At 43.7% G+C, this 26,540-nt stretch overlaps 1 protein-coding gene across 6 annotated transcripts in view; it reads right to left on the bottom strand.

The window, feature by feature from the left end:
• Window positions 1–26,540, bottom strand: part of OSBP2 (oxysterol binding protein 2) — a 124,476-nt gene that overhangs the window by 55,808 nt on the left and 42,128 nt on the right. Inside the window, exon 1 of one of the 6 annotated variants that reach the window (XM_077308940.1) lies at window positions 18,491–18,698. The exons of 4 other annotated variants lie outside the window; for them this stretch is intronic. In XM_077308940.1, the coding sequence (XP_077165055.1) occupies window positions 18,491–18,569 (79 nt within the window). In that variant the 5' untranslated portion in view covers window positions 18,570–18,698. Of the gene's footprint in view, window positions 1–18,490; window positions 18,699–26,540 lie in introns of those variants that run through there. One more of the 6 variants, XM_077308941.1, reaches the window with a different exon arrangement.

The following is a 26,540-nucleotide window of genomic DNA, read 5'->3' as shown; positions in this document are numbered from 1 at the left end:
AAACAACAGGTGCCTCTTTCTCTGCAAGAATGGTAGTTTTTACCAGTACCGCTGCCTGTATTCTTCCCTAGTGGAACATCTCTGTTGTCACCATCATAGTCAAAAAAAGGTTTGGGGAAAGAGGGAGCAGGAGGGCCACAGCATCGCAACAGGCTTGCCAATAGCATGCCTTCATAATACAGGGGGGGGGATTCTTTTAGCAGAACCATTCCAAATCAAGATGGGGGACTAAAACAGCACGCACTTATCACTATTGTGGAGAATCTCTGACACTAGAAGACCACAGAGCCGTTTTAGACTATTCGCCCATGGCATTCGGCAAGTAGTTTTGACCGTGCTACTCTGTTGTAGCTTAATTGACCCTACGCTGATGTCACGAGAATCCATCCATAACGCAAGCAAGTAAGAAACCTGGCAGAAATTAAAATACATGCAGCTCTGACTTGCCAAAACTAAACTCTGCAGCACCACAAACCTACAATGCGTTCTGTGTAACTCAGAAGTTGACAGATTAAAACTGTACACTTTCCGAATTACGGTACGTCTCCTTTACTGTCATACAATCACATCTATACCCACCATTTAGGGACAGAACTACAGCTATGCGCCTTCGCAGGCAAAGAGGAACAAACACATAACCGAAATCAGAAGCCTAGGCATTGGGGTTCGAAGCAGTATGTAGAGCTCATCGCCTTACCTATCCCAAAGAGACATGTCCCTAGGAAAAGTCTCAGAAACTAACAGCCCTATGAGACAGTTAGCGCAGCTTCACCGATGACTCTGAAAGAGAAAGCATTGCGTTAACTGAGAAACTGACCCCCCGGTGCCCAAACTTCTCCATATCGTGCTGTGCCATTTACATCTTCTGTCCCGCTATTGCCGACGCCGCTGACATAATTAGCTGCCTCAAGGAGAGGAGTGTCTGCCTCACGCGGCACCGGGGCCAGGCAGTGGCAATGAGAGATTGATGCCACTCTGCTCAGCCTAGGGCGGTTCAAACCAGGACAATGCCCTCTTAATAAAGAGGCTTACATAATAGCTGCCGCTCACAGGAACACTGAGCTACCTAATGCCGATACCAGAGCTCTTGGGCTCATTAGTAGGTGACTTGCAAAGGAATACGGAAGGAGCGGGAAAGGCAGCTTGTCCCAGCCCCATAAGAAGAAATGGCACTGAAAAACGTCCCTTTGTTTAGTTACTTCCTTTTACCGATCGCCTTCCTTGTTGAGACTCAAGGTAGTTTACAGAACTAAAAGGACCACTGGACAAAAATTCAGGTCTGGGAGTTCTTGTTTGGATTCATTTTTTCCCCCCCAAGTTGTTTGGGTTTGGGAGAAAATGTAATTGAAATGTTATATCGATGGTACCTTTCACTATTAGATTAGCTTATATTTATAAAGGTACTAAGACCCATTGCTGGTTTGGGGATATAACCCTCGTGGATTTTCTTCATATGTGATTGAGTGAGTTAGAGCTACAATGTTTTGGGAAAGGGTGACAAATATGTGGGCAAAGGAGACACAGTATTAACTTATTCGCTCTCCTGAACTTTTAACAATTGAACGATATAGTTTCTATCCCAAAGACATCTAGAACATTTTTCTGTATAATTGCACTAAATTGTTCACTAAATTTTGGAAAGAGAAAGGAATACCAACATGCAAAGCATATGCATATATTAAGTTCCACTTACTATTTCTGGTAAAGCCTTAGAGGACGAGCCTGTCTCGTCTCATGGCTAAAGTGCCACTCAGCGGTTAAGACCCACTCAGGTTGGCTGTCCCGACCCTGAGTGCCTCCTCCTCCAATTGGCTTCCCTGTCCAGCAGCCAGCCAATCGTCTTCCATCCCCCACCCCATACCACCCCCTCCTCCTTCCACTTCCCTCCGAGGCCTGTTTTAGCAAAGAATTATCATATGGTTGCATTTGGGTGTTGTGACACAGTTTACTAATGTAACAGGATTAACTTTTGCTTATATATTCCCGCTGTCAAGATGGTTAGTTCTTAGTCTGAGGAAGAGTGCTTGCACTCGAAAGCTCACGCCTTGAATAAATCTTTGTTGTTCTTAAAGGTGCCACTGGACTCTGATTTTGTTTTGTTATATCCAAACATGTTAGACAAGGTAGGTTACGAAGCCCTGACAAACCCTTTGCTTGTCTATGGTGGGGCTTAAACATGGTTTATTTGTCTAACATGTTTTTTACTAACATTATTTCAGTTTTGCCAACCTTGTGAACATGTAGTTCTTGTATTTCTCCCTCATTCCATACTTCAGAGTCACTATTCCCCACTTGCAATATTTCATGGAGATAACTGCAGGAAAAAATCAGGAAAGTTTCATTCTGTTGACAAAGCATTTAGTTCTGATACAACCCTTAATTCCAGGCAGGACCTTGCTTCTTCTCTAGGATTTAGTGGTTGTGCCCAGATAAATTATTTATGACTTATCTTTTCCCTCTTAATAAAACAGTAAGGGGTGTTGGGGTGGGCTCAGTCCGTGATGAGGAAGGGCAACAATTGGTCCCATGGCCCTGGACTCGCGCCTTCCTATTGGCCCCTCACCAGGACAGACCAAAATTCCATCCAGCCAGGGGCAATCTGGAGAACTGGCTGCCAGTCTGCTCCTGACCACCAAAGGGAGAGGAGGTCAGTAGGGCTGCCAAGGGGGGTGAGAACAGAGGCTTGGACAGCCTGCGCCAGCCCTTTTCGCCCCAAGGCTGTCCTAACTGTCATGTCCAACTGCAAATTGCCTCAGAACCCTGACAGAGCTGGCAGGAGGCTGCAGAGTGCTCCCCCTCCCCCCCCCTTCAGGCCTGCTGCGAAGGAGCCTCCGACAGCCCCTGACTGAGGGGAGGGAGGCATTTTCCTTCAGAGAGCAACGCAAGGGAGACTGAGGGCATTTCTTTTGAGGGGGGGGGGACTTTCCCCTTCTGCCAAACAGTTGCCTGACAGGGAGGCCACAGAAAAGCCCCTTTTCACTTAAAATACTGCTCTGGCCAGGGGTTAGACACAGCCAAGCCACGTGACTTTCTTCTTTGCTACTCTCTGCAGGTTGGAGGCCACTGCACAGCATTATTCTGCAGATGAAACTGTTTTTTTTGTCTTCTCTTTCAGCTGCACAACAACCCTGTGCAGTAGGCCTCAACATTCAACCCCATGCCCTTACAGACTGGACAACTCCTCCCCTTCCTCTTCCCACTGCCAAGCTCTAGCGCCCATTGTGTTCTTGGATACAACGGGCTTTGCCCCTAGTTTAACTATAAATCAGAAAATTTTCTTATTCAAATTTCTATGGAAAACAAATATCTCTGGGGTGAAATAAACAGAGCTCTTTTATTTGTAGCACTCAGGCTGTGGAGTGTCCTGACCACCTCTGTTCAAAGGACTCCCAGTTTGTCATGTTTTCATCAGCAGAAATAATGGACACACCACTGCCTCTCCACAACACATCTTCAATTCTACGGGCAGGAGGGTTCCAGGAGTCCGCTGTCTCTCCAACACTCTTGGCACACCTAAGCATCAGCTAAGCCTGACTTTTTAAAGCCCAAATGTCCAGATGGAACTTCAGAAAAAGCTAGCAATAGTTCCCGTTGGGAAGGCCCACGCTTGTGCATTTACAAGTGAAAATTAAAAACTATGGGGAACCTAGCACCAGATACAGAACTGTGCTGCAAAATGAATTGTTGACAGCGGTGTGCATATACCCTATTCGTTATCAGTAAATTTAAACGCAAGAAGCAAGGTGTAGGGATTTTGTGTGCATTTAACATGCATTTCGTGGCTAAACTTAAAAGGTACCATATTTCAGTTTTTGATTCATAGGGCACCACAAATTAACCAGTTGCCATGGGGACTGCCTACCTCACTGGAAACCAGGCAGCTATTTTTGGGCTCGTGACGCTATTAAATCCCTTGTGTACAAATGGATGACAAGCTACCAGCCCTAAGCTTCTTTGAGAGGCATCTTCAGTCTGCTGGCTCACGAGTGTGATTGAGATGCATCTTTGTCCCAGAAAGTGTGGTACAGACACAAGGAAGATCATTCAGTCAAGAACTGCCAATGTACCATTGATTCCTCTCCCACCATTCTGGCTAAAGGCTCTGGACTCCTGGGACCATGCAAAAAAGGACAACAGTTGGCTCCCAGCCCTGCTGAATACTTCTACACAGACTCACGCATCAGCACAGTGACTTCCAGTTCATCCACACACTCAAGAAAGAGCCGGCAGTGGCTAAAGGTCATGCTTAAGCAAACCCTTTATTTTCCATACTCATACCTATGAGCATGTACAGATACTGTACAATCATACTGTATATCTGAAGAGAAACCAGAGTATACAGGTGTACCAAGTACAGAAGCATCCTACTACATCCATGTGGCTTCCATAGCTATGAGAGACAAATGAAGTCCAGCCTGGAATTAAGAGTTGTATAAGAAATAAATAATTGGTCAACAGAATACCTCTCCCCTGCAACCGACTTATCTCCATGAAATGCTGCTAAAGGAGGTTAGTGGACACTAAAGAATGAAATGTAGGGAAAAGTCTATAGTGGAAGAGGGATGATCTAAAGCAGGTGAAACCCTGGGGTTTCTTGATGGCCCTGGAAGGGCTTCTCGAATGGGCGGGAGTTAATTAATTTTTAATATGCTTTTAAAATTTAGTATATATTTATTGGGTGATATGATCATATATGGTCATGTCGACATCCCCCCTTTCAAAATGGCCAATGATGGACCTAGAGAGGGGGGGAAGGGGAGGGGCCTTAGGTGGGCGTGTCTACAGCTATGCTTCCCACCCATATTTGGCACAATTGTGTCACTTCTGGAATTTCTCGAAGCTGAAGATTGTTTCAGAGGTTTCTCAATGGTAAAAAAAGTTAAGAAATCTCCAATTTAGTCTGGATCCAATCCTAAATTTCAAGCGGCATTCCTAGCTCATTTGATATTCTAGGCATGTCTTTGACCTCCTGGAACAACAAGCTCAAATCAAACACAGTTATTTTAATTATAACTGGCCACCCTGAAAATTGCAAGCAATGAGATTGACACTGTTGCTGACTTTAAATTAACTACAATTTGACCCATGGGTGTTGATGAGCCTGTTGCAGAGGAGACAGAGGGAGCACAAAGGCCAATTTCCGCAAGCACAAAATATGGATTATACTCATGAGTTCCGTTTTTCATATGCATGCATATATATGATTTTACCATTTTTGCATGCTCATTGTGCAATCCTAAACCGTGTTACATGTGTCAGTTAATAGCAAATATAAAAGATTGGTTATGCAGTATGGGTGTAGAGCTTTGACTGTTCACGGGCATGACAATAAATATTATGGTCATGGAGGAGATACTTTTAAGATTACACAGTAGCTTGGAATAATCCCGCAAAGACATTCATGTTACAAGTGATCTCCAAACCACGCCGCGTTGCATTATACGGTGGGCTTTATGACAGCTGAGATTAATGCTTCCTTGTTTTGCTCAGACAGGGTCCTGCACACACAAAAGCAAAACTAACTTCTTATTTAACAAGAATTTTTATGTTATGAGTGATGATATTACTGATACCATGCACACTGCAAACATGTGACTTCCAGGTGTGTGGAAGGGAGGTGTGGCCAGCTGACCTTACTTCCCAGGTGACTTGAAGCCTGAAGACTATTTTGGGTTATTCTATGATCAAAAGATTGAAAAAGGCTGCTCTAACCATTATACTACACTGGCTTTCAGCTGGTTCCTGTACTTTCCCGTCTTCTGATATCCAACAATGGGATGTATGAGTATTAGTTATGTACCTAAAGAAGAACCCTTCACATTGTTTTATATCATTTTAATAGCTATGAATATTAAACGCAAACTAGCCTCCACATTTAATAGCCTGATCTCCCCGTTTGTATTGTGAAGACAGATCCTTGATTGTAATGGAAGCCATAAATAAGACAGGCCAGGGTAGCAATTCTTTTGTTTCCATAATTCATAATTCATTGAAAATGGCAAATAATATAAGGATGCAATGGGCAGAAGCAAAATTGAACCATTCTTTTTCTTTCCTTGCTTTTTAACCATGAAAACGCAGCTAGCAGCAGTTATTTTTACCTTCACAGCTAATGCACAAGCAGATATATAAAAATGGAAAGTGGCCTCTCATGGCTTGCATGAGACGTTTCTTAAAAGTCAGCACTTTGGAACACAACAGAGATTTCAGAAGGAATGCAACAGCTCAGCACAAAGAACAGGAGCAGCCTAAAACACTAGACAGATGGGACCCTGGTGCAGATAGGGAATAATAGCTCAGCGTGCTAGTTCCTGCACACTTCCGTCTATGTTACTAACAGAGGCTAGATCCAGCCGGCTTTCCCAGTCCTGAAACGGGAAGGAGGGTGTCCCCCCCTTTCATTACCAAAAAGACTATGCTTGGAATCATGGGACCTGCAGGGGCAAAATCCATGTGAGGTGGGAACTGCAGTGAGGAAGGGAATTTGGTGAGACCTGCTGAAAAAACCTAACTGGGTCTAGAATCTCCCAAAACAAAATCTGCAAATTTCAGCTCACCTTTGCATCCAGATTTATCTCCCAATTTTACTTTGCATTTCAGCTAAAAATAGGTAAAAGTTATTCAGCATGAATGCCAATAATAAAAATGTGGCTTGGGGAAATGATTCTGGGGAAGGTTCGGGTTCAAGCGTGAATGAGTAGCCCTGGTTGCTGCCGCCCTTCACCCCAGTAGCCTCTGGAGATTTAATATAAAATGCTGGTGCACAGCATTGACTAGGTCAGTTTCCCCTCTGTATCAGATTCTGAAGATAATGAGCAGCAAGAGAACTTAGTGCAAAGTGAAACTGACCCCTTCCCTGAATCCTCTTCCATTTCCTAAGCGATCCCTTCCCCTTCCTCAGCCAGCGTGGAGAATTTAGGGACTACACCCATCACCCACAGCCATGCAGGTGCTAGGAGGGCTGGCCCTTGCTGTCGGTCACCTGGCAACCACATCTGTGGGCATGTGTTATGCAGATAAAAATAGCCCCTATCTCAAAACGGATCCCAATTTTCCTCTGAAAGAGAGAAATGCAGGGGACCAAGTTCTTTGCTGTTTACAATCCCAAGGCCAACATGGGCCATTTGTACAGCCAGGATTTTTGTTCACCAGATGCTGTTTGTAGCTGGGCTGGAAGAGAATGGAGAAAAGTTCTGTAACAAAAGAATGAGCCTTGGTGTCCTCAGCACTTCTGACTCACACGGATTAGCAAGGTTCTGAGGTGGCAACGTGGAAGCAAACTAGAATAGTTTCCTGAAGCAGCTGGCCTAACAAAACATCAGAAACAAGATCTTATTCTCACACAAGCTCTTCAAAACAAGTGCCATGTGGCAAATAGAAATCATGCATACACACGCGCACACACACAGTTGAGGCAAAGAACTAAAAAAAAAAACAGTCCATGAGCCTATTGGTGCAATCTTTAGAACACCTTCCTAGGAGTTGTTTTTGTTGTTGTCAAGCATTCTGTTGTGTCCAACTCTTGGTAATCCCATGGCAAAGTTGTTGCCACAATTCCTGATCCTGCACCACCTCCCTCAGCTGTGCAATATTCTAGCCAGTGTCCATCTTGATCATGTCCAATCACCGTGCTCTTTGTCGGCCTGGCTTCCTTTCCCCACTGACCAATCCTAGCATAATTGCTTTCTCCATTGAGTTGGAACGCATGATTTGGCCAAAGTAAGTTAGCCAGAGTTTCCTGATTTTGCCTACCAGTGATCGATCAGACTTGATGTGCTGTAGTAATTCCTTATTTGGGACTTTTGCTGTCCATGGAACCCGAAGAAGCCTTCTCCAGCACCAGAGTTCAAATGAATCGATTCTTCTCTTGTATCAGTTTCCTAGACTTGAGTAGGCTTCTGCGTAGACTTTCTTAGGATGGAATTGTTAGCACATGCAATGACCTTCCAGAAAGAACACAACAGAGCGGGAAACAAGAACAAAGCCGAGGAACAACTAGGTTCCCTAAAAAGCACTGATTTGGCTTGAATTAAACTTGGCACATTGTGGAGAAATTGTGTCTCCCTTGTATCATAAACATGACAACATAACTATATAAATAAAATCTTGGCTGGAGTGCTGTTTATATGATCGAATTCTTTTTTTACTTGTTGCACGCAATGCTACATAGTTGGTGGGAGTTAGTAGAATCAACATTAAGAACCATTGAACTTCATGATTGTTTTTAGATACTAGAAAGATGTGATTTGTAAAATACTAAATTCATTGCCAGGTTTTACACTTACATACACGGACAGATGACATAAACTCAGGCCTCCATTTCATTTCCCTTTTGACTACACAGATCTTCTGCTGTTTACACTCCTTAATTCTTCTCATTTATCTCTATACTACTCCCCAAGGTAGACAGCAGCTTCTATGCCTCTCAGTACTTTGTACCTGTTATATTTCATGCTGCAGGTAAAGGCCCCTAAGGGATCCCAAATTGCTGAATGTGCATTCCAGAAATTGCAGAGCAATTTTCCAGGTATGTAACTACAAACATTTTTCTCCATCCCCACAGATTCAAAACAGCATTATTAGCTTCTGGCTGAAAATCCAGGCTCCCACATCCCCCAGACCAGAGGCAAGTCTTTCCACTGTTAGTTTCACTGAAATGGAAAATTCGGTGGAAGCTCAGGTAACAATGGCAAAGCAAAAAGTGAGTGCCGGGAACCTGATAACTTCACAGCTGGCATGTAAAATGGCCAGCTGCATCCGAGAAAGAAACCAACAGGAAACGTAACGTAATAAAAATAAACCCATCTCAACCCATTGTTCAAAAAACAAAAGAAGCCAGACTTTCTTCTTTCTTACATGCCAAGGAAGTTATTTATATCTCTATAGACACACACCAAAAAGGGGTTTTCAATAGCAAGTAGGGCATCACCGCAGAAGTGTAAACGCTTGGACACAATAGCCATGTATACCTTGTGACAACAAACCATTTTCACTATGCTCTTCACCTTCAGGAAATTAAGGAAACAAAGAGAAAGACTTGTTTGTTAAAACGGTAGCATCCAAGGAAAAGAAGAGCAAGCAAGAAGAATCTGTCATCTCCCTTGAAGCACAGTGCAATACTTGTATCTGGTGGCCCAAGGAAAGATCACAAGATGGGGAAGGAAGGGAACGTTTACTGCTAAAAGCACAAGGAAACCACGCCACTCCCAAAACTGCTACCACCTGACTCCTACCCAGAACACAGCATTGGATTTGGAAAATCATGTCAACAACTCCATCTCAGAAGCTATATCACTGGAATATCACAGCCCAACAGAGACAACATACATCACAAGCAGTTACTAGCAGCACAAGCAGCAAGAATATAAGGACAGCATCCGGGATACTCATGGGTCTGAACTATGCATAGGATTAGGCTCCAATTCATGCCAGCTCTTTCCAACACTGATCTGAAGCTTGCTGTGTTGAACCAGGGCCAGACCATCTTGTCAGGCTCGCAAGAGAAGCACTTTCATAATCAGGAGGACTCCAAACCAGAGGCTTGCCTGCTTTCAAAAGCATGTCCACAGCTATGTCCAGGGCTGTCAACCGGCCTTGAGAAAAATGCCAAGTAACAGGGGCTTAATGGAGTGTTAACTTCCAGATGATCTTATTTACCTCCATGTCATGAAAACTGTGAACTGTCCATTTCCACACATTAAACCTCTATTAAAGGGACAGGGCATTTTCCTCCAAGGCCACCTGGTAATATTAGCTATGTGTTAAAAGCTTGCCATTTAAAAAGAAGAGTTGATTTTTATACCCCGCTTTTCTCTACTGGAGGGAGTCTGAAAGTGGCTTCCGATCGCCTTCCCTTTCCTCTCCCCACAACAGACACCCTGTGAGGTGGGTGAGGCTGAGAGAGCCCTGATATCACTGCTTGGTCAGATCTGCCCTATCAGGGCTGTCGCAAGCCCAAGGTCACCCAGCTGGTTGCATGTGGGGGAGTGCAGAATCGAACCCGGCTCACCAGATTAGAAGTCCGCACTCCTAACCAAACCACTATACCAAAATTCCAGTTATGATTTACATTGTATCCTCCCCGCACGGGAGCAAATAACTGAAAAGACAACTATTTATAACAATGACTGGCTAGACAGCAGCCAATTAGTAAGTTGGCTTCAACTCATTTTACAGACTCATGAGCAAAACAACAACATCAACCCACCATTAGTACCACTCTGCCGTCTTCTGATAAAGATCTGTCATGAGCAGACAGATTCCCCCTCCCAGCTAAAGGTTACGTGTTTTATAATAAAGTTACATATGTGCTTTCCACCCAGCTCACTTGAACTGGCTCTCTATCTATCTAAAAATAATACTTAGCAACATATGACCATGATGTGCACATATGACACAGCTCTCCCGCCTGGGATATATTTCTGATGCAGCCATGTAGCTGGCAGAGGAGAGGGTGAAGAAGAAGCGCAGACATCTCATCTAGCGAGTCGGGTTTGATTCCCTGCTCTCCTACATGCAGCCAGCTGGGTGATCTTGGGCTCACCACGGCACTGATAAAGCTGTTCTGACCGAGCAGGAATATCAGGGCTCTCTCAGCCTCACCCACCTCACAGGGTGTTTGTTGTGGGGAGAGGAAAGGGAAGGCAATTGGAAGCCGCTTTGAGACTCCTTCAGGTAGAGAAAAGCAGCATATAAGAACCAACCCCTCCCTCCTCCCTCCTCCCCCTCCTACTTCTTCTATAAAGCTCCATTTGAGGATAAGGCTGATCACGCATAACTGGAGCTCGAGGCTTGTAAGTGACACCAGTTCATGGATGTCGCAGGGCGCCGGGTCTTTTTCTTTGCTCACTTCCAACAGCCCATAGATACAATTTCCCCAGCATGTGGATATAGAAGGCTATCTAACTTTCAAGCTTCTCTCAATGCGTCACTGGAGATAAATTTTTAATCATCATTTAAATACATTTTCCACCCTCCGGTCTTTCTAGAGTTTCACCATCATGCCGGAAGGACGTGGCACAAGAACAACCCAACCCGGCTTCCCACGTGGAGTACAATTTTAAAAATGAGGAACCGCTTCTGGTTATACTGCTGGGTTCTGTGCTGTCATTTTAAATAAGTATCTCTGGGCAAGAGGTGGGGCAGCTGAAGCAGTTTCCACTTTGGCTTGACACCCAGAGAGAACCACCTAAAATCACCTGTCAAAACCCTTTTATGGCCTGATCTACACATGCAGCCGGAGGTGGCGGCAGAATTGAAGGTGGCGAAATGAGCTGAATAATTTCAGACTGCGGATGAGAGGAAGGCAACATTTTCAGGACGCTCCACTGTAAAAGAATTCCCTGCCAATAAAAAACCCAAGCACAGAGAGAACATGACCTATGAGGAAAGGTTGAGGGACCTGGGAAACGTTCAGCCTGGAGAAGAGGAGGCTGAGGGGACAGGACTGCTGTCTTTAAGGTTGTCACTTGGAGGAGGGCAGGGAGCGATTCCTGCTGGCAGCAGAAGATAGGATCCATAGTAATGGGTTTAAACTATGTGGAGAATGATATCGGCTAGATATCGGGAGGTTGAATCGCAGTCAGAGTAGTTCAGCAGTGGAATTGACTGCCTAAGGAGATGGTGAGCTCCACCCCACTGGGAGTCTTCAAGATACTTATCCTGGGTGCTTTACCTGATCCTGCATACAGCTGCATAGGGCTGGATTACATGGCCTGTGTGGCTCCTTGCAACTCTATTATTCTATGGAAAAAGCATGCAGACTGAGCCAGTTTTCCACTTAGAGGAAATGGTTAGTGTGGGGAACATATGAAAAATGTATTCCCTCATCCACAGTCTGAAGGGGCACATTCCATACCACCGCCTTTGCATTCTACTAGTACATTATCACTTCATTCTACTTTACGCTTAGACCAGGCCTCAGCAAAGCACCAGAAACCTCCCAGGACCTGCAGCAGGGAAGAAGCATGCTCCGAATTTTTAAGCAGGTTGCTTAAAAAAAACAAAACAAGAGTAACAAAATATTAATAAGAACATCATGACTACAATTGGGGGTGGAAATGCCCTCCTAAAGCCTTCCGTTTCAGCGAGAAAAGCTTTAAACAAAAGCTTTACCTACCTGTAAGCAAGCGCCAAATAGCAGTAAAGACACCAGAAGTTCTACCTAGTACAAGAGGGAGAACCAAGGGTATTAAATGGCACACAGTCTGTATATCAGGGCCTTCAGAAGAAGAAGAAGAGTTAGTTCTTATATGCCGCTTTTCTCTACCCAAAGGAATCTCAAAGCTGTTTACAGTCGCCTTCCCTTTCCTCTCCCCACAACAGACACCCTGTGAGGGAGGTGAGGCTGAGAGAGCACTGATATCACTGCTCGGTAAGAACAGCTTTATCAGCACTGTGGCGAGCCCAAGGTCACCCAGCTGGTTGCATGTGGGGGAGTGCAGAATCAAACCTGGCTCGCCAGATCAGAAGTCTGTACTCCTAACTGCTACACCAAACTGGCTCTCAGTATGCAGTATGCAGCCCATGGCGCTGAGCAGCACAAAAGTTCATGATGGCGTAAGCCCAACATGCTGGAAAACAACAGCTTCATTCTGAGGTATGCTAATGCTCTGTCATACAGAGCGGCTCTTCAAGACCCATCCTCAAATGTGTGCAATTATTAAAAAAAACAGCTTGCATAATTTTAAAGAAGCGAATAGCCACTTTGTTTCTTTATGTAATACCTAGAAAACTCATTAAATGAAATCCTTAATGAGCAGCCTACATTTGCACAACTCAGTGGATACCAATGAACGACTCCAATTTAAGTTGTCAGTGTGTGACTACTTAAGTTTAATACATTTGACTTTGTTGTACACATGGCTGTGCACGTTCTCCATTCTTCCGCTGTACCACTTGGATCATCTCATTAGATTTGCAAATCTGCAGAAATTTCCCCTGGACGTGCATGGCCGAATTAAAACGCCCTGTTACCCAGTGTGTTGCATTTCAGAGATATTGCTGGTAATGCTGAGATCTAACACCACTTTTGACAATGTGGAGCAACTAGCAAGAGGTGGCATTTTCCATTATTCACATTCAGCCGCTTAACCATTTTGCAACTTGGCAGGAATCCAGCACTATTCTTATTCTTGCACATAATGTGCATGTATGCATCCACATGCAATCTTCTATGCATTATATAATTAGATTTCAATCTTCTCTGCAGATCTTAAGACTGGTAGTATGCTTACGGAAAACAGTATTCTGCTATGGGGCGTGGGGGTGGGAAGCATTACTATAAGATTAAATTGCCTTTATAGTACTCAAATCATCCCCACCCACCCCATCCAGTGTTGGAGTGATCACCTTTCCTGGTGTTTGGCAGATAGCAACAGTGCTAAAGAAGCCACCCCCTAGAACAAGATTAATTTGTCATTGACGCATGACCAAGAGCTGAGCCAATTTCTTTCTCGGCCCTAATAACATATGATTCTGAATTTCATACTTGGGAAAGAAAGAAAGCATCAAAAAACCTCTCTTATACAAAAGGTCACACATTATATTAGACATGGGGAGGAAATAATGGCAGCCTTCAGACATCTGGACGTTTCATGACCCTTCTGTTCTCTTGCTCAGTGCATGGTAAGCTCAGTCTAGATTCACAGACACTTCTCTATCTCGTTATCTGGAGGAGAATGCACTAAAGGTGAAGAGGAGAGTGCCTATTAAAAGTATTCACTAGTAGGTGTCTTCTGGTATATCAATTAAACTTGTTATACTACAACTAGAGCGCTGGTATTTTTTATTAAAAACCACACTTTACTAAAAAGAAACACATTCTGTGTAATCAGGAAGGAGCACCATCTCCTGAACATAAGATTATACTCCACCTGCACTAGCTAGCTAGCTATGCCTAATTTCCAAGCTTTGGAGTGAGGATTTATGCACTACAACCCAAACAAACCCCAAAACCCCATTTCATCAGCAAATAAACCAATCAAGAGAAAAGATGTTGGTCTGGGTGAACTGTGCACAGTAGTTAAGAAATGAAGATTTACAGGACTAGTTATCACAGCTCCTTTAAAGGTAAAGGTATCCCCTGTGCAAGCACCGAGTCATGTCTGACCCTTGGGGTGACGCCCTCTAGCGTTTTCTTGGCAGACTCAATACGGGGTGGTTTGCCATTCCCTTCCCCAGTCATTACCGTTTACCCCCCCAGAAAGCTGGGTACTCATTTTACCGACCTCAGAAGGATGGAAGACTGAGTCAACCTTGAGCCGGTTGCTGGGATTGAACTCCCAGCCTCATGGGCAGAGCTTTCAGACTGCATTTCTGCTGCCTTACCACTCTGCGTCACTAGAGGCTCATCACAGCTCCTTTAAGTAGGTTTATAGAAAACCATGTACCAGGGACCAGCACCAAGGACAGCATTTCTGAGCTTACTCAGTAAGGGAGATTCAAATGAGTTGCTCTGAAGTAGCACAATAAAATCAGAGTCTACTTCAGACCAAGGTGGCTACTCATTTGAATCTATCCTAATGGAAGGCACATTTAGCCACTTGGAATGGAACTCCATCAACTTTACAAAGAAACTTGCACAGGTACAGACTGATATTTCTTTTCTTACTAAATGCAAACACCTGGACATTATACCTAAAGGACTGAGGATTAAGAATCTGCTGATATTGGTCTTAAATTAAGAATATGGATTAAGAATCTGCTGATACTGGTCTCTGATTTCAGTAAGGGAGAGGAAGTCCTTCTGCATATAACATACACACACTCTCTGTTATATCTCCATTAAATCTGCCCAAGACATCGTTACCGGATTAAATCACAAGAAAAAACTAATCTAAGGCTCCTTTCTAAACATCTAAGTCAATTGTTTATAAAACCTTCACATGCCGTTTTCCGCATTGATTCCAGGTAACATAAGCATTAAAAATTAAACGGGGGTGGGGCTATCCGCATAAGGCAAACATAGCGAAGGAGAGGAAACTCCCAGATACTCAAAATATTGGAAGTATCCTAAGTGTAGTATAGTGAAGGAGAGTATCATAAGAGCACAGACTGAGGAGCAGGGATGTGGGGTGGAAACCTTTGCATTTCTAAAGAGTCACTGTTTTATAAAACTAACAACGAACAGATGTCATTGCCAATACAACATTAGGCAAGCTTGGCACTTTCAAAGTTATAACCTGTATATGTTGCAGCTGATGATGATCCCTAGGAAATGTGTGACAATATAAGTGTGTCTTATTTATTTGTAAACTGGGCTGGAGAAGGAATAAAAACACAGATATGTATAATGAATCTAAAGATGGGATGAATTCATCTTATTGGCTGTGTAGGTCAAATCAGAACCAAAGCTAAATGACTTATTTAATGGCCTTCACCCAGACCACTTCTACACTGGAAATTAGCCCTGCTTTACCGCTTGTCCAGTGGCAGGGCAAATTCCCGGTTCCGTTTGACATTGGCGATTAATTGGGGTCGTCCCACGTGTGGCCCGACTCAGACTCTCTCTTGCCTCATGGCAAGGGAATGCAGATATATGCACATTCCCTTTTTTGCCCTGGGTAACAATGAGGCCTAGGGACAGGGCAGGCCTGTGCAGTAGGCTGTCCTGACCCAGTTCCTCCCCTAACTATGGGAGCCCAGAAGGGACAAAAAATGCCCTAGGGAGCTCTGCGGTGCTGCATAGTGATGCAGAGTCCTCTGGAGCATTTTTTTTTTCATTTTTAAGAATGCGGTATTGCGGTGGCCAATGCAGTGGGAGCACAATTCTGGGGCGGATGAGGTGCAATGGGCAAACACTCCCCCATGGAAAGCCAGGAAGCAATGAGGCAACCTGCCCCGACGAAAACACCAGGCTGTAGCCTGGTGCGACGGCATCAGTGCGGTAAACGTTCGACATAGCCAACAGGATACTGCAATCACCTCCCTCAGGTGTTTTTAATGCAGTGGTAGTCAAACTGTGGCTCTTCAGGGATCCACAGACTACAATTACTATGAGCCCCTGCCAGCATTATGCTCATAGTAATTGTAGCCTCTTGTGGCGCAGGATAGTAAGGCACCAGAAATGCTGTCTGCCCGTGAGGCTGGGAGTTCAATCCCAGCAGCCGGCTCAAGGTTGACTCAGCCTTCCATCCTTCCGAGGTTGGTAAAATGAGTACCCAGCTTGCTGGGGGGTAAATGGTAATGACTGGGGAAGGCACTGGCAAACCACCCCGTATTGAGTCTGCCATGAAAATGCTAGAGAGCGGGACAGACATGACTTGGTGCTTGCACAGGGGATACCTTTACCTTTACTTTTTAATTGTAGTCCATGGACATCTGGAAAGCCACAGTTGGGCCACCCCTGCTCTAATGAGCGCTGAAAGCGATACTAAAGAGAATGACAGTGAAAATGAGATGCCTCAGTGACCTTTGTGGAAAAGAGCTGAATTGTTAAAATAGAAGAGTGAATTGTCATATCCACTGTATAGCATGACAGTGTTCTTGTGGTATGCTAAAATGACTGCAACACTTTTCAGTGCCCTCTGGATTTTTTCTTATATTAGTACAATACTGGGAAAGTACATGCTGCATTGCCTTTAAAGTTTCACAAGTAAAAATAATTGCCAGCTACAGCTTTGGATTTGGTCAAACATAACATTCAAACCACACTTGATTTACGCTTGCCTCAACAAATGATTCCGTTCAAGTATTTGTAGCTATCGGGACATAACGAGGTATGGTGCTAGTCAGAATAAAAATGGTAGATCAGCTCACGCTGTGTCTCGTTTCAGGTTATTAAACTTTTTGTCTCGGTTCAGGGTATTTAACTTTTATCTAGGGCATTTAATTTTCCTTGAAACTTTTGTAATTCGTGTTTTCCAAAAAGGCGTCATGAGTGGTGAACTTCAAGGCCTTGAACCAAATCTTTCTTCGACTGCAAATTCAGTGGAGGGTTTTATTTATTTCTTATACATGGACTTCATCTATACTTTTCTGCCCCAACGAATATCCAAAGCAGCTTCTCATCTCATCCACACAACAATCTTGTGAGGTTGGTTATGCTAACAGTGTGTGACTGTCCCAAGAGTACCCAGCAAGCTTCCATGGCAAAATTCAAAATTGGCTCTCCCAAATCCTAGTCTCACATTCCTACCACTATACCACACTGTCTCTTTTTAAGCAAACCACCATGTCACATCACCCATTCCATCTGCAGAATTACCCTAGTGTGGGGTTTTTGTGAGGACTGCTGAGAGAATGGTTGAAATCAAAGAACCAAGTGGAAGAAAGACAAACTGCTGCGACTTCTTTTCCCCAAATGCTTTCCCAGGAATTCATGCAGGGCTACAGTAGGCAGACTCCGCAGCAGTTCATGTGCACAACGAGAATAACATTTTTGCATTGACATTCCAAAGGAGTAATAGTCTGGTACAGTGAAAACAAACAGGAACCTGAAGGCATCATAATGACTGATTTTTCGTCCCAGCATAAGCAGATGCGCACTAGAACCCACTTGGATTCATTTTCACTTTCCTCCCGCGGCATTCCAGGGCATTCTGCCATCAAAAGAAATCCACTGCATGGGCAAAGGCAGTTTTAGGTACTCCCCACTGTATGCTGAGCAATGGAGTATTATATAAAATCCTAAGCATTATTACAGCACAATAATACACAAGACACTTCTGTGTAAACCAGTGGAAACGGCCTAAGTTTTTTAAGTATATTCAAATTAAAAATTCTTGTCTCATTACAAGCCTCTTGACATGCAAGTGCCAAAATACACAATTTTGTGGAATTAAACAAGACCCCTCCCCTAAATATGTTTTTTTTTAAATTTCCAAAATCCAAACCGTACTAAAGTTCTGACAGCAGGCACTCTCAAGATTTGTAGTCACGTGCCGGCCAAAAATAAATAAACAAATAAATACAGCTGGCAAGCAAAGGGGAAATGTTAGGCACAAGCTTGGTACACGACAGCAATGGGACACAAACAGTCCTTTGTCTATACACAGTATGAAGTCAGTATGCATACTAAAAAAAAATCCCATTCTTCAGGTTTACAAAACATGGTCTCATCCTGACTCCCTTGCAGAGTACAAAGGGAGGACACATTAATCAGAAAGTGACACTAGACCATGCTCTTCACATTGCTAAACTTTGAGCACTAAGACCCATGCAAATATTGATGACATGGTAGATGGCTAGCTTCCACCCCTTCTCAGCATGATTTTGTTCGTATTTAGTTTGCTTTTAACCTGCACATCATAGTCCCCCCCCCACAGCTGCTATGAACTGCAAAATGTAATGCAAAATAACCCCCCCCCAAAAAAAAACATATTATACATGATATTCGTATATAAACAACCACCCCCATGCCTTTTAGTCCTGATGGCCCCAGACGCTTGACTGAATTGAGCATGCAGTGAAAAATACCAGCAGTGAAAGCCAGAGGGGCCAGGAGGTAAACGCAGGCCTCCAGCAGAAAGCCCCGGGACGGCTAACTGACCCTTCTTAATTTTATTCAGGCAGCCGGAGTTGCAGAAGGAACGAACGGATCCTGACTCCCAGCAGCCCCTAACCTTCATTCCTGCTGCGGGATGGCTCTGGGCATTGCTAGGAAGCTGAGGTTGTTTGGGATTTTTGTAATCAAAGAAGAACCACTACTAATATTTAAGAAACGTCCTTGTTCAGTTACGAGCTAGACTGCTGCATTGGTTTTCTTAAAGAGGCACATTCCACATTACAGATTCTGGCCACATGCTGGTCCCGGCAATACATTTTAGCCCCATGGATCTCCCAGCAACCATCAAGCGGCCTCATTATACCACAATGCACCACAGCTAACTTCAGTGGAATAAGGCAACGTTTAACTCCATCAGTGCTGGGAAGACCGACGGTCTTTCAAAAAGCAAAGAAAGGGAGGGGGGTATAAACATTTGTGCTGCATTTTCTGGCTGCCGGTTCTCCTTAACAGAATGTGCTTTTGGAAAGTCACATGGAATGCCATCAGATGATACAAGCTATCTGGGAAAGGAATTTGGAAAGAGCGCTAGCCCTTTAAATCCTGCTAGAGGTTATTTTTAGGACATCTACCTGGAATATGCATCAGACTCATTTTTCTTTAAAAAAAAAAACACACACAAAACTTTAACACAGTGTTTCCCACATTCTCACACCTTGATAAAGAGCCTGAAAATTAAGGTAAAAAAAAGCTCCAATAATTGTGCATCAAATTCTAAAATAAACTGGGCAAATATCTCACCCCTCTCCTGTATGTCATGCTTGGACTTTTCCAAAATCCAAACATACAGCCCATTCTGAGATAAGGTAGAGATTAAGAAAGAAAATGCAAAATGAATCTGTTTGGAATCATGCTACAGCAACTGCAGCAAGCTCACGGGGCATTAGCCCTCATCGAAGCATTGCTTACATTTAGCTTGCCGCTAAATGACAGTTTAGGGAGAGGATGCAAGCAGGAAAGCTACTACTGAATGCCTAACAAGCAGCCTTTGATTATTCCTGCTGCTTGTCATTCAGGGAAATTCCCTAGTTTGTAAAGCCGGACTACCCAGGCCAAGGCCGATGGTGCAAATTAAGTAAAAATATACTTTATCGCTCAGGTAAAATTCCCTGTGCATTTCATGCAAAGGCTTCTTCAGGGGAATCTGTTAGTTTTGTAGTATTTCTCTGGTTTTGTACTCTTTATGATGAAACACTGCAAGACTAACAGAGTCCCCTGAAGAGTCCCCTGTTGTTAAAATGCACAAGATACTTTAGAGCCAGTTTGATGTAGTGGTTAGGAGTGCAGACTTCTAATCTGGCATGCCGGGTTCAATTCTGCACTCCCCCACATGCAGCCAGCTGGGTGACCTTGGGCTCACCACAGCACTGATAAAGCTGTTCTGACTGAGCAGTGATATCAGGGCTCTCTCAGCCTCCCCTCCCTCACAGGGTGTCTGTTGGGGGGAGAGGAAAGGGAAGGCAACTGTAAGCCACTTTGAGCCTCCTTTGGGTAGAGAAAAGCAGCATATAAGAACCAAATTTTCTTCTTCTCTTCTTCTAATTGAGTATTAAAGTATATTTTTACTTTACTTGCCATGGCCTTATTTTTATTATTATTGTGTGACTATTGCAACAATACAACAACAGGGAAGACTGCATCTACAACACAGAGATGTTAAATGCCATATGTTTGCCCATGAGAAGGAAGTTTTTTATACTGCAGTATTTTAAGTTAAAAAGGAATTGCAGATTTCATGTAACTGCTGTACAATTGTCAGTTTCGCCAGAAAAAACTCTCCCCCAACCTACTCTATTGAAAGTATTCATATTTGGTTCCCCACAAGAACGTACTGAGAACAATTTTGCTTGATTCAATAGAGGAAGTAATCATTTGGTTACATTTTGTATTCATTATTCGATGCTCCAGGAAATGTTAATGTTGCATAATGTGTCTTGCCAGGCCTAATATGCAAAAGCTAGTAGAAATACAGTTTCCTTAACTTTTATTATCTTTTGCTGCGTGCACTTCCCCTCATCATATACCAAAAGGGAGGGTGGTATGTAAGTGCAAATAAATACATGAATACATTATTTTATTTATTTCATCGTATTTGTAGGCTGCCGCTCCAAGCCAGCCAGCTCCCAGAATTTAACATCAAATCCAGATACAGAATTAAAATTTAACAAAAGCATAAAATCTTAAAAACAATAAAAATCCCCCACTCCCACCCACCTAAACCCACCAGCTGCCAACACTCAATACAAGAAGATGCTACCCAGATGGGGATTTTGGGGGACAATGGAAGAGGGGCCATGATGTCCCCTCCACCTGGCCTCAACCAAAATCCTGGCAGAAGAGCTCCATCTTACAGGCCCTTTAGAAGTGCAGGGCCTGTAGCTATCCCAAGAGTTCATTCTACCAGGGAAGGATCAGGGCTGAAAAGGGATCACCAACCTCAGGTCTCATACCCCCCTCATGCACAATGTCATTTGAATGACACAAACTACTGAGACTCTACAATTGAGTACATTTTGTTTAGATTTTTTTTTTAGAGGGTAGAGTGCATCCGTCATGGAAAGTTTGGAACAAATTTTATCTATAGAGATTGGTGGTAAAAAAAAAAAAAACCTGCCAAACCCTACTGGTGACCCTGAAGACTCTTAGTTTTTAAAATTGCTCTGTGGGCTGTATTTTATATTACCTTCTATAATCCTTGAGGACAAGAAGCTTGCTGGCTTTTTTTCTGAAACAAAACAATCATAAATTGGCACAGCTGCATTTTATGGATGGTGACGGCAACAAGAACTGTGGTTGTTTGAAGAGGAAGGTTGTTTGAAGAGGAAGGTTGTTTGAAGTGGAAGGTTCCTTCCACTGTACCTTTTCCAATTACAAAAAGGGGAAACTGCATGTGGCCCGCATGACACACCAGTCATTAATAGATTTCTCTGCATGCCCCTTGATACCTTCAGGAGTCCAGAGCATCCATCATCTACACTTCACAATGGCCTTGGGGCCATGACCTTTTCTACTTCTACCTTGGAGGGGTCAATGGGCACAATCCAACCTATAAATGCACAAACTCTCATTCTCAATGGCTCAGCAAAAAAAGATCTCTCCCCCTGGACACAACTGCTCTTTTGTTATTGCTGCTGGCAGTATTCCCTCTCTCTTCCTGAGGAGCTTCGTGTCAGTAGAGGCAGATGAGAGGGCTGGGAGACAGGGCGCCAAGGGCAGAATCTTTGGACAAAAGCACCAGCTGAATTCAGTAGAAGACTACACCTTAAGCAGAGACTCTTTTTCCTGTTGTGAACCCCATTGTGAGAGGGGCTTTGCAACATGGACTTTTAGAACTTAAGAGTTGCCCTGCTGGATCAGACCAGTGGTCCATCTTGTCCCGCATCCTGACTCACACAATAGCCACCCAGTTCCTCTGAACGGTCAACAACAGGGCATAGAGGTTCAGGCCTTTCCTTGATGTAGCCTCTGGACACTGGTATTCAGAGGTTCACTGCCTCTGAACATGGAGTCACCATGGCTAGAAGCCACTGATAGACCCGTCCTCCTTTGCCATATAAGGTAAAGTTAGCAACCTCAAAAAGCTTGGGAGTGAAACAAAAACTGTTCAAATCTTTGGGCAGACTTACATTTAAGACCACGCTGGGAAGTTTTAAGAGGCCAGTTCTTATTCTGGCACACTAATGGAACTGTACCAACATGAGTTTTAAATTTTGTGCTGTTTGGTTGTTGCCATGATTTTGTATTGTTGTTACTGGGGACTCAAAACACGCCCTGAGTCTTTTGCTGAGGGGGGTGGAATGGTCAATAAAAGGAAAACAAATGGCTAAGCCTGAAAGTCTGACATGGCAGACGCCACTGTGAGCTGCCCTAATAATACAACTCAAGGCAGGCTTATATCCCCAGAGCAAAGGAAGGAGGGAATAAAGAGGAAAAACAAACAGAGAGAAGCTGCCAACTACATCAAGACAGCACCAGACAATACGGATGCTCCCTGCAATCATCTGGAGCATGTTCATGAGATAATTATACAGACATCAATATTCACATCTATTATTAATTTTAAAAATTAATAAAATTCCTGACAGATTGAGGCACAGACTAATTTCAGGCTTTGGGTAATGTTATGAATGGCTAAATCATTGCAGGTCTCCGCTACATAAATGACATAAACAAAAACAAAACATAATGCAGCAAAATAAGAATATTTTAGTATCTCATTCTATAATTCCATAAAATGCAATAGTTAACTCTTCCCCTACATGCAGACACATTTGGTCCCCAATTAGTATGCAGCCCATTAGTGTGCAAGCTTGTTCAAGAAAATGTGCACCTTTTATGACACGTATGAAAATTTTGATTTAAATCCATTTTGCCTTGATGCAAATCAATCCATCTTGATACTTGATTGTTCAACAGGGGACCTTCGGGCACACATACAAATAGCTTTCCTGCTTTCATGTTGCATACCATATTAAAGCAGGAAAGCTATTTGTATGTTTCCCCAAACATTTTTGAAAGTGGAAGATGGCGGAGGGGAATGCTCACAATCATGAATGGAGCTGTGGACTCCTGATAGGGGGTTGTGTACAAATAAGATGGCTTCCTATGTTACCCCCAATTACAGACAGACAGGGATGCATAGTAGTTCAGGATATATCTGTTACATTACAGCACTTGTGCCAGAAGTACTTTTAAGACCAAGAGATGCACAAAATTCTTGCTCAAGAAAATTGAAGCATTTCATGAAGGAGACCCTCCCTTAACCTGTGTGACATAGTGGAAGAGTGAGATCTGAAGGACTTGTAAAATATGCTTTGAGAAGCATCTATGAAAGCGAGCACTTTTTAAATGCCTAAATGAAAACTCAGTTGAGATAAACAAGTAAATCTGAACCTTCCTTTGACATGTAAAATGTCACCTTACTGGTCTACATGTTTCACTTGTGCTGATACAGCACATCAATATGTTTTAAAACTGAATCCCAAAAGTCCCAGTACCAAGCCCCCCAAGTATCAGTGGTTATCTGAGATCCTACAAGCCATGGGTAGCAACTAAAGGCCCCCTAGCCAAAGTACATCACAGTGTAGGATGGCACTGGTCTACTAACAGCAGAAAAATAGCTATATCTCTAAAGCACTGGCCCCACCCAAGTTTGCTGCCCTTGGCTCCATAGTAGGGGAGGGGAGGTGGCAATCCTCCTCTGGGAGGCTTTCACCTACAGGGCTCTCCCGGCATCATCAATCGCTGGGGTGGAGTCTGTCAGAGTGGAGTGGGGATCAGTGAAGAATGTGGTTGTCTGGGTGGTTTACTGCCCAACACTCCTGCAGATAACCCCCTGGAGGCCATGACAGCCTGGGCTTTGCAGTACTCCAGGCTTATAATCCTAGAATCCTAGAATCCTAGAATCCTAAAATCATAGAGTTGGAAGGGGCCATACAGGCCATCTAGTCCAACCCCCTGCTCAATGCAGGATCAGCCCTAAGCATCCTAAAGCATCCAAGAAAAGTGTGTATCCAACCTTTGCTTGAAGACTGCCAGTGAGGGGGAGCTCACCACCTCCTTAGGCAGCCTATTCCACTGCTGAACTACTCTGACTGTGAAATTTTTTCCTGATATCTAGCCTATATCGTTGTACTTGAAGTTTAACCCCATTACTGCGTGTCCTCTCCTCTTCAGCCAACAGAGGCTGCTCTGCAGCCAACATCGAAGTCCTGGAGGACTTCGATGTCCACATTAATTTGCTAACCTCCGGGTCAGGCTCGGACCTAGTGTCGACCACAGTGGTATGGGGTTCTCCCAATTTGTTACCGGCCCCACCCATCAGAGCAGCCACATACTTAATCTGGTCTTCAGTGCTGGGGTAGAGGTGGATCTGGTAGCAGTGAACCTCGTCCCATGGTCAGACCACTGTGTCTTGAAGGCTCAGCTCAGGATACCACCCCCTCCCTGTGTGGGTAGTGGGCATATTTTAGCCTGCCTGTGGAGACTTATGGATCTGATAGGCGCTGGCCTCAACCATAAATCTGGTGGAAGAGCTCCATTTTGCAGGCCCTGTGGAAAGCTGGTAAATCCTGCAGGGCCCGCAGCTCTTCCAGGAGCTCATTCCACCAGGTGGGGGCCAGGACCGAAAAGGAGAGACTTTTAACTTTGTTTTAAAGACTGAGGTTTTTATGAGGTTTAGATTGTTATTGTAATCTGCCTTGAGTCCCTGGAGGAAGGTGACAACTAACAACAACAACAATAATAATAAAGGCTAGTCAGAAAGAAAGTTGAACTACCTCAGGCATTGGGAGACAACCCACCACTGCTATTGCTAGTAAGGGGCACTGGGTACTAGAAGAAGTGTCATACTGACGAATAAATTTGCCATTCTTGTATTGTTTACTGACTTTATGCTTGGGCGCTCAACTCCTCACTGCTCTTCCCAAAAATCTATCTACGTTTCATTTGTATACAGTGTAAACAGAGAGCACAGTGAAAGGAATTGCTGGGGGAACATCTTGCCAGTTCCACATCAACTCAGCTGATGTAGTCTGCTTCCTGCTTATAGACACTAATAGCTTGAATAAGGACAGAGGTGCAAGCCTTTTAACACGAGCTGAAGGGCAAAAGCCAAAGACCCTCAGATCTTAGACTGTGGCCAAAGACTAAACTGGCATCTGAATTCTGAACCTGCCCAGGACTTGGCTTTGTGGGGGCAGTAGTCTGTATGTTTGGGGGTGTTTTTTGTTTATTTTGCTTTAACTGTTGCTTGTTTAAATCCTAACTAGGGAGAAAAGCAGAATGGATGGATTTAGAAGGATGTTTGTTTGTACAGCAAGTCTTCAAAACTACTGAGCTCAATCCTTAATGATCAACGTTGTCCAGATACAAACGACAAAAATGTTTTTCCTGTCACTCCAACATGGCTCCTGGTCTATGAACATGACATTCAAAAGCCACGCAGCTTCCGCTGATTTTTTTTTTAGAAGACATTAAATCAGGAAACCACATACAGAGTCAATCTTGTCATTTTCATGCACACCTAAACCGAAACCTGTCATACTTCACTAGCAAGGAAATGACATCATGGAAGTCACTTTATCTACTCCCAAATATGTCAGGCATTAAATTTAGAATTGTGTGTCAGCTGCAATATCCAAAAGCTTTACTGGAGTCAAGCTTAGTATAGCCTTCCCAACTTGTACACAGAGTGGAAAACCTGTGAAATTGTCCAAAATACAGTATTTTTGCATGAGGCTTTCACAAAATGAATCCGAGGCTGTCTGAAAGTCATGAAAATCCAGTGCTGCTCCACACCAAAGATCTGTTCTTGAGACAAGCAGCACCTCTTTTAAATCTTCCTCAAAGATCTGAATCAAAAAGTAGTTAGAAATATTTTAATATAAGTAAAGCACTGATGAGCTTGCGTTAATGGAACAGTATATAAACCTATGACTGATGCCAACCCTGCAAAAACCATGACACAGGATCTCTCTCCCCACCCCCACCCCGATATAAAAGCCAGCCCGTTTCCTTGTGCTTTCAAGCTCCCAATCTAGCATGTTAAGGCAACATTTGCTTTGAGGCTCCATCCTCCATCCAGCAGCAAGTAACAAAAAACAACACAACACGCCTACAACATCACAGTTAGAAGGCTAACCTGCAGCAACCAGATTGTCCCGCTGACAATTTCACTGCCCTATACAGTGATAGGCCTGTATGATAACAGCTGTCCTTTTCCTCACCAAGATGCTAAAGGAGGACTTGATACAGCAATTCCAAACAGAACTTAAACAAAAATTCCATCCTGCCAACATGACGCTATTTCTCAGACTAAATGGAAAATAAATCCCTGGATATCCTCACACTCCTTTCTTTCAGGAATCTCACATCTGCCGGAATTACCTTGAGTAGCTCGGTATTGGGGATGATCTTAAACGGAGAGGAAAATGAGGGGACAATTGCTTAGGAGACGGATGCTGCTGCTGCTACTTCCTAAGCATCAAAGACAAGAATTTATCCCCTTAGTATCAAAGTTTCTGATGCCTTTCCT

Source organism: Paroedura picta, chromosome 13 (genome assembly GCF_049243985.1).
Source record: "Paroedura picta isolate Pp20150507F chromosome 13, Ppicta_v3.0, whole genome shotgun sequence".
NCBI lineage: Eukaryota > Metazoa > Chordata > Lepidosauria > Squamata > Gekkonidae > Paroedura > Paroedura picta.
This window is presented reverse-complemented; position numbering and strand designations above follow the sequence as displayed.